At 34.0% G+C, this 9,467-nt stretch overlaps 1 protein-coding gene and 1 non-coding gene across 2 annotated transcripts; both read right to left on the bottom strand.

Annotated features, from left to right (window-relative positions):
• Nucleotides 1-243: 243 nt before the first annotated feature.
• LOC115981524 lies at nucleotides 244-8,042 on the bottom strand. Its single transcript, XM_031103723.1, has 7 exons — nucleotides 7,441-8,042; nucleotides 4,428-4,669; nucleotides 4,200-4,322; nucleotides 3,813-3,929; nucleotides 3,531-3,713; nucleotides 2,201-2,342; nucleotides 244-842 (listed from the first exon to the last, which is right to left on the bottom strand). The coding sequence occupies exons 1-7, from the start codon at nucleotides 7,820-7,822 to the stop codon at nucleotides 661-663; spliced, it is 1,371 nt and encodes a 456-aa protein (XP_030959583.1). The 5' UTR covers nucleotides 7,823-8,042; the 3' UTR covers nucleotides 244-660.
• Nucleotides 8,043-9,393: 1,351 nt separating this feature from the next.
• On the bottom strand, nucleotides 9,394-9,467 carry TRNAI-AAU. Its single transcript has one exon. It is a non-coding gene; the product is annotated as a tRNA-Ile (tRNA).

Genomic DNA, 9,467 nt, shown 5'->3' with positions numbered 1-9,467 from the left:
AGGACCTTTGAGGAAAGGAGAAGTAAATCTGTAACCTTTGGTGACCGTAGTAGGACTCAAATTCGTGTAAAAGAGACTATAACCATACATGGCCTGCCTAAGATGATTTTCTTTTTGTGGAAGGTCTGAAAGCAAATCTGTTAAGAGTATCAGCCGGATCTGTGACAAGGATCTTAATGTCCAATTCTCCAACAGGTGTGTTGTTTTAATTGCCGCCGTATTGTACCTAACACAAATTGTTCGTTTAAATTAGCTGAAAGCCTGAAACAATTAAATATTACAGTATTTTCGGATCAACAATGTGCTATATATGAATCCACAAATTTGACATCGGACCCATGAGTTTCAATTACAAAAGAGCAAAATTGATTGTAGTTTGATAACTAAATCATGCTAAGAGAGTATTTTGGACATTACAAGAATAATATCTACACTATACATAAGATTAGTGGGGACGAAGAATCAAAATGTAGTGCATTTTCCTATTGCTGATGTACAGAGGACTATTTCTACATTTGCATGCATCTACGGCTGAAAGCGTTCAAGCCTCAAGCAGGCGGCGGCTATTAAAACTTGATGACCTTATGAATTACATAATTACAAGCGAGCTCATGAGGATTAGAGAATGTATTTTCCAGGAAAAAAAAAAACAAGAAGTTACTAGTGACGAGGCTTCTTTAATAGACCAGGAACATCCTTGCTTGAACTGACCACGACCGGAGAGGTAGAAATACCATTTTGCTTATCAGTAACAAACATGCGATCACCAGTCTCACTTTTCTCATCATCTTCACTGGCCTTTCTGGGAGAAGAACCAAATATCTGGACTGTTAAGCTCCCACCTACAAGGACAGGTAAAGTGATGCTGAAAAGACGTATAAAATAGAAATAACGGAAAAGAAAGAAAAATAGGAAAAAATCCAAGGTTTTACCACCAAGAATCTCCCTTAAACCCTAGGCTTCATCACCAAGAAAAAAACTAAGTTAAGAGAAAAACCTTTAATAAAAATATGATTCAGATTTAACTTTCTCAAACCATTCCTAGAGCCTCTTTGACCAAGCTTCAGGGATTACATCAAGCCACAATTACATCCCAATAAATCCCCATCAACATTAAAGCTCAAATTCAAATTTTAAAAATAAAATCTTGAAAAAATTTTGGTTGTGCTCCTTGATCATTGACACGTAAAATACATTTCAGATACAAACAATATGTGTGGAAATTATCACTCAACAAATGTGTTGCAACAAGACATGCAAAATTTTGGGAGAAATGTCACATCTACTCCTTTTTTAAGATTTGGGGAAGACCTTGACTTCAATAGTGACAGCCAAATTGTTGTACCTCAAACTAGGGTTCAAGTATTATCGCCAGGGGGGGGATGACGTGTAAAATATTTCCACAACCTTTAGGTTTTGCATGTATACAACCTGTTTGTGTCTTGCATAGTGGATGAGGAGTTGAATGCATTTGTGCTTCCTCTACTAAGAGTAGAGAAAGTGCCTCTCACAGTCAGCCACAAACTTCTTCTAATGGTGCAATTTATATATAGCGTCAAAGGCATACCGAATAAGAGGAAGTTAATGCTTCAATGACCAGTACCACGTTTGTTACTACTTTGAAAATCAAGATCCTCTTTTTTGCTTTGAAATGCATCCTATCCATAACACAGTAAATATTTAATTTTTATAAATCTAAAGTACAAATCGTTCCACCAAATAAGGGTTGATAGTTGATTTTAAATGACATAGCATTAGGTACAATTTTATATTTGTGAAACATTATAATTTGACCATAATAATTTTAAAAACAAATGGAGAGAATCATATTCCATTACTATGTATCTGAAAGGAAAAGATTGGAAAAAATTCAAGTTACATGGGTTTTGTGTTTTCGTTTTTTAGTCTCTCTATTTCTTTGGTATTCATCTGACAAGTCTTTTAATGGCAACGTAAATCTTAAGTACAATTTACTTGGTTTTTCATTACTTAGCTGAGAATAGCTCTCTGAGGGGTAAATTTAAACAATTTAAAAAATTCCAGGTTCTAATTTGAAACAATCCCCAACCTATAGGGGGGTTTATGTAATTTACACCTTTTTTTTTTTTTTACACACACACAGGGGAAAGCAGAAAACCAGATTTGGTAGTTATAGAATATACATCACAATAACTAATAATTAGCAGAACATAGACGTTACCTAACACAAGAGCAGCACCAATCCAACCAGCAGCACCCCACCTTTCACCAAGGAGAACCCATGAAAAACCAGCACCCCAGACCGGCTCCAACCCATAAATTATTGCGGTTTCTGTGGCTGATACATCACGCATTGCAGCCATCTGTACAATTAATTAAATTTTACAATGAAACCATTGTTAAAAGACAACATATTGCAGAATAAGAACACTAAAAACTTTCTTTAGTTCCAGTTCTTTAGTAGTGAACATGTGAAATCCAAGAACTTCCAATTCCACACTTGAAATTTTCAGAAGGTTAAATTATCTTGTTCTTGTGTTTTTTTATATTATATATAAATTTCTTAATTCAGTTAAAACCAAAAGTGTGATCAATTGTACAGTAGGCACTTTTTTCAGCTCAAATGTTTAAATTCTGTTGCTCATCCTTTTGGAGATTGTATATGAATTTCTCAATTCAGTGAAAATAATGAGCTAAGGGGATAAAGGAACCAATATGTCCACTTCTCTTCCAATTCATGGCATCATGGTCTTTAATATCATATTGACCTCAGATTCATAAAAATGGAACAACCTCTCCAATATTCAAAATGATCGAAACTATTTCATTACTGAAAGATAATTTTTAACAATCATGCTTCAGTAGTTATACAGCCAATGTTACTAACAACAAGAATTGAGGATTTGTCTTGGCATGATATATAAACACAACTATTAAAAAGGGGAAATTGCAAAGAAATATGATTGATTGATAGTCAAGAGAAACAATCAGGAAGGAAATTGAGGTCATCACTGATAATTAGAGCCTAATAAATGGTCTAGAGGGATGCATTTAAAAGTTTTTTATTCCCAAAAGGGGATAATAAAAAGAATTTCTCAAAATTAAATCAGAAAGAGAAATCAGATAGGTTCTTTTGGCCTATCGAGTGACTGATTGAAGGAAAACTTGAAGAGACAGCTTCAAGAGCAAGCATCTGAATGAACGGATTGAGGATATAGTTAACAAATTAATTAACAAATTCTTGAAGAAAAAACCAGCTATTGATGAACCAAAAGATAGTAGATTCTTTGGTCAGTACAAGAAAATGGAAAATGGCCAAATGAACATGTGTTGAATGGTTTAAATTTTTGATATGCCCATCAGTAAACAAATATATTTCCTAGATAAAAATGGGACGGCTGTGACCATTCCAATATAAAGGCTTTATAAAGTAGAATTCATTGGATGATACCACCTTAAAAGAGGGAAGCACGAGTGAGAAGTACAAAGAAAAACCTTTCAACATTATATATTTCATATTGTCAGAGTTAATAAGAAACAAAGAAGTATACCTCTATCCATAAACATAACCCAGTTGAAAATATGCCTGTGTAAAGCGCAGGTATCCATGGAAATGTAACCATCCAATTCCAAAGCATTGTCCATGTCCACAATGATGGCCTGAACTCTTGCATGCCACCAAAGCAACCTCCTATAAAATACCATAGGATTGATGATAGAGCAACAACACATACCTGAATGGAACATATTACAACTGATCAAACCATGCAATAAGACTCAAAGGCCTCTTTTTTGTTCCCATTATATACATGGAAATGGAACAATAGGCTAACCTCATATCCAAGAAGAGGTAAAAAGTTCTCTCTCTTTGTGCTTCTTGATATATGTTCAGTTCTTAGCATATGGACACCGAAAAACACTGCACTTAAGAAGTTCAAAAGATCTCCAACCTGAAACAGTTTAAGGAGAGAATAGATGTAAACAGTAAACTTTAACCAACTATTTGCTGTGACACGTAAATTATGAAGATTATTTTCTCGCATGCCTTTATCATCAAATGTATTACAGTCACAGTATAAAAAGAAAAACAATTGATAACCGAGGGAGAACACCTACACTTATTTTTATAGGTAGTGAAAAATTCATCAAAGCACTGTTCTCATTCATGGGAAGTATACAACAGAATAGCAAAGAAAAGTGAGAAAAGAGAGAACACCTACACATGGGGGTGATCCACTGGATTCCAGCATTGCAACTCCTAAAATAGACACGACAGCTCCAAACCAGGTAAGTGAAGGAACTTCTGCTCCTAACATACCATCAAGCAAGGGAACCACAATAACCTGATAAAAATTGACCCAAAAATTATACCAAAATTGTAGTTTCAGGAATTCTCGCATAACAACAATTTTTTCTGAACATTAAAGTGGATCAGCTAAGAAACTAACAGTGAACATGGATATAAATGATGCACGCCCAGCATCAGATGTTAGCAACCCAAGGGCCTGCATAAGGTATCCCAAACTGACCCAGAAACCCAACTCTATCCCTGCATTACGGGTACGAACATCACCTCGTGCTTGCCATACAAATGGGATGAATGGAATGGCAGACATTGCAAAGCGCACAACAGTGAAGGTTGCTGGGTCCATAATCGCTTCAACCTCTTTCACAACTGGAATGTTACTAGCTACAACATAAAAGAACAAAAATATTAATACAGCAACCCATGCACTGTCAATTTAGAAGTAACAAATGAGTCACTACTAATGCAAAGGGAATGGATGAAAATTCAAGTGTTATTATCCCATATAGAAAATGAAGAATGGCAATAGTTTTTTACGAAAAAGATTCTGTACTCAACAAGTATGTGCATGCATGTACCTACACGCACACACACACACACGGAGGGGTGTTTTAGTTGTTAACATATTAACAACTAATTCACTTATCTGCCTTTATCGTAGGTAACAATTATAACTATTACGCAAAGCAGTTAAAGCTGCACATGTAAATACAGTCCAAAAAATGGGGTAAAATAAGTTTAAAAAGGTGACTTTTTCCATCCTAGTACTACTCTTGCCCATATCATAGCTGTTAACTAGTGAATTCTACATAAGCTAGTCTTTATTTCTAAGACAGAAAATTCAGAGATTAATTGCTTTTAAATGACTAAATAGCTGATAGAAATTTCACAATTAGAGAAGAGCCATTGGAGAAAGCAATGTTATTATGCCCTACACTCAAGCATACCCACATGAGAGATAGGAAGAGGAACTGCTATTTGTGTTCCACAATATTCTCATGATCAACGCTCTAAGATGTAGTTTCTCTTCCACCTATTTCCATATCTCCTCAACTGTCTGTTCTCAAAGTCAGCAAAGCCATAAGAATATTTGTTGTAATCCACAAGAGGTTCCAACACCTGCTGTTATAAAGTCGCTTCGATTAGGAGTTGCATAAGTGTAGCACTCCAATTTGCTCACATAGGATTAGTCTCCTGAGTTATGTTGGTTTACACTTAACCAAAATTGACTTGTATTTGGACTGCTCCTTATTGCTTTAGGCATTTGCCACAACAACAATTCCAAATAACTTTGGCTGTTGGAGGTCCTTTGTGCCACTATTGTAATTCCCTGTTCTCTTAGCAAACTTTCTCCTAGACGCCACCCATAAACATAGGTCTAAGGCCAAAACACAACAAATTGGTATAAAAGATTCCACTATCTCAACACATGCTATCAATTGATTGCTCCAAAGTGAGCATGTCATGCTCCACTATTAAGCCCTAAGATATAGGTACTCTTTTATCTCAACCTCTCTCCTCAATCATATATTCCAATTGATTCTAATTACATATACCATAATAGATTTCTATCCAAATCAGCAACTCAGGGGATTGATCACCAGCAGCTGGACTTTATGTGCACAACTAAGAAGAGAGTGTGGCTCATCTTTTCCTTCAGTGCAGTGGTTTGGGAATTGTGGTCTCTTTTTGCTTGTTTGGTGTTTGGCACAGCCTTCCATGTCGTAATTATTATCTTGTTGGAAGGGACGTTTTGGTATGAGAACCAAAGGAGAGATTTAGAACATTGTTCCTCTGTGTTTAATGTAATGTCTTTGTAGAAAAAGAAACGTGCATTGCTTTACCGGGAAAGCTGGAAGACATGCACACTACAAAGTTGAAGTTTTTATTCTTGAACACACTGTATGATTGGACTACAACTTCTCATGCTTATTCCATTGAGGACTTTCTACAGTCCCTGGATACCTTGAGTTTTCCTTAACCTTGAAGTTTTTTATTTTTTTACTTTCATTTTTATTTTGTTTAGGACTTTTCCTTTCGCACACTTGTTGTTCACTAGGTTGCACCCCTTTAGCAATTTCTCTTTTGAGTTGTGGGGATACTTAAATTTGAATTTGTATTTGGATTTTAATTTAAAAGTAATGGATTTTGATTCCAAATCTGTAAATTTTAAAATTATGTGTTTTATACCAACGATGATATGAAATTATAAAATTTTAAATCTATTGAAGTATGTCTTAAGGATTTCTAAAATCTCACGGGTTTAGAAGTTATTTCAAATTCAAGTATTTCAAGGTTTAAAATCTTTTTGTAGATTTGTGATTTGTCAAATCCAAATCCATGACATTTTTTAAACTATCCAAACAATGCATTTGGATTTTAATCACCCAAATCCAAATTCACATGCCCAAATCCTGCCATCCAAATGTACCATTAATGTCTTTCATATTACTTAACAAAAAAAAAACACATTTATGTACATATATGTATTATAAATTTATAATATATATAGGCACATGCACACATTCTAAACGCATACACATTTTAGTATACTTAAACATAAACTAAATCTCATGCACTGATCACAGTCATTTGATTTTTACATGTAATGCTCTCATGAGGTTCATCATATATTTAAATAGAGAAGATGGAGCACCAATGTACAACACGATTCACGTCATTTTCACAACCAAATAATCTTTCACTTTTCCTAACTAATTATAAATGGATCAAAACATGTGTTTCTTTCTCTTAGCAGAATCAACTTAAAGAAATCTATAAAGCCAAATCACCAATACACCCATCATGTACTATTAGTATATCATATATCAAAAGGGTTATCTTTTTTATACCTACCACTACCAGATAGTGCAATCTTAATACTTAGCACCACAACAATCTCGCTGAAATTTTCTCAAAATTTCCAACCTATATATCATAGAGTTACATTTTTCTCTTTGAATCCAATAAAATAAATAAATAAATTTGCAAATGAAAGCAACCTATACAATATGAAATTCACAACTACAAGTACTAAAACAAAGAGGATTACTTTAAGTTCCATATCATAAAAGAATTAAAATTGTAAAAAAATAAATAAATAAAAGACTGTCATTTTCTCAGGAACCAAACAGAGAAGAAGGAAGCGAAATTACCGTAGACAAGAGTAATAACATTGAGCAGAATGATGCTTCTGAGTTTCTTGGAAGCGAAAAATATCCTTCGCCAGAGAGATCGCTTTCCATACAAGGACTTGAAACTTAGAGGCGGTCTCGTTTTGGATCGAGAATTTGGGTTAGCTGATAATGTGTTTGGTTGCGAGGTCGAATCATCCGAATCCAATGACTTTGTTAGTCTCTGTTTGGGCTTCGAAGAAGAAGAAGAAGAAGAATGGTGCAGAGAAAAGATACGAGGTCGTTTTGGGAGAGTGGTGTGGAAGGAAAAGAAAAAGGATGGGCTGAATAGAGAAGAAGAAGAAGAGGGCTTAATGGGGGTTGTGGTTCGTGACCATTTACACGCTTGTGATGGTGAAGCCATACATATGATATATGAGTCTTAGTCTACTGTGAAAGCATTCTGGATATTTTCTGATTAGATAGATTGTGGGAGAGAAGAAAAGTTTGGGGCAATGTGATTTGAGTTTTCAGGTTGCATTTGGGAGTTGGGCCATGAAAGTCCCTGTTTTCACGCTCAGAGGAGGGGAGGGAGAGTGGTTGTTGGCGTCCTATGATTGTACACTATAAGAAGATTTTTTTTTATTGTGAACTAAAAGATCTAGCACTAGTTTTAATATTCCAAAAAAAATAAGAAAAAATTGATATTCCACATATTTGTTACCAACACTAGTTAAGTGACCAACTTGATTTTCTCTTCTAAAACAAAAAAAAAGAAGATTTTCTCAAAATCAAATTCAAAGTAAAACTCAATTTTATCAAAGTTGAGTTCTATGCAATTTAGTGGAATGTGAAACTCGAGTTTAAGAAAATCGAGTTTCACATTTGCCACATGTCACTAAATTGTATAAAACTTGGTGAAATTGAGTTATACTTTGAACCTATTTTCAGGAAAGTTGAGTTCTAAAAAGATATTACATAACTAAATTAAGATACAAAAGAGACTCCTTTAAAAATGAAAAAGTTACCATAGAGGCTTTTTAACAAAAAATAAAAATAAAAAATAAAAATTAGGAAAAGAGCAGAAAACACCAATTTTACGCATTAGTTATTAAAATTGATTGACCTGCTCAGTCAAACAAATAACCTAGTGACCCAATGTCTAAATCAGTCTGATTGTTTAATTGGAAAACTTATACAATTGAATCGATAAAACCCAGTAAGACCCACAGTTTTCTTGTAACATGAATGGATTTTTGTGACCAATTCTGTTTTGAAATTTTTAATAAAATTACCTTTTATGGGTTCATTGCAATACCCTTTTTTGATTTTTATTTTTTTTTAAGAAAAAACCTTTTTTGAATTTAAACCATAATTAAAACAAGAAATTTTATAATGATGTTAATGCGTATCTTTTTAATAAAAGATAGAGTTTCAAGTTTTAGCTCAAATCTTAATCATGGGATTAGGGCAACTAATGAGATATGCAAATGCAATATGCATAAAATGTGACTTTGAATGGTGATATATACTTTTATTCCTAGAATTTTAAGAAATATAATGCAATATGATTTTACTGCAATATCACATCATTTAATTTTATATATTTTTAGTGATGTTCATAGCTGTGAGACCTAGAGTTTTAATCATATTAGTCGACTTGTTTTATAGACTTAATTTTTATTAATAATTAGACATGTCTTTTTATCAATTTTTATATTTATTTTATGACTTTTTTAACTTACTTTTATAATTTTTTACTTTTTACCTTTTCATATAACTATGTAATTTGACTAGTAACTCATTGATTGAACCAGTGATCCAATGACCTAACTCTTAGACTGAGTTGATGTTGAATCCAAAAAGTTTAAGCCCCATCTCTGGGCCTTATACTTCGTTTAGAGTCTTTTGGGCTTTGCCAGTAGTTCTCGTTAGAAAAAATAAAAGTGGCCCAGTTCTGACCGGCATAGAAAAAATTATAAAAATCACCAAAAGTGGCCCATGCAGGTCTCGAACCTGCGACCTTCGCGTTATTAGCACGACGCTCTAACCAGCTGAGCTAATAGGCC

This window comes from Quercus lobata, chromosome 3 (assembly GCF_001633185.2).
Source record: "Quercus lobata isolate SW786 chromosome 3, ValleyOak3.0 Primary Assembly, whole genome shotgun sequence".
Taxonomy (NCBI): domain Eukaryota; kingdom Viridiplantae; phylum Streptophyta; class Magnoliopsida; order Fagales; family Fagaceae; genus Quercus; species Quercus lobata.
This window is presented reverse-complemented; position numbering and strand designations above follow the sequence as displayed.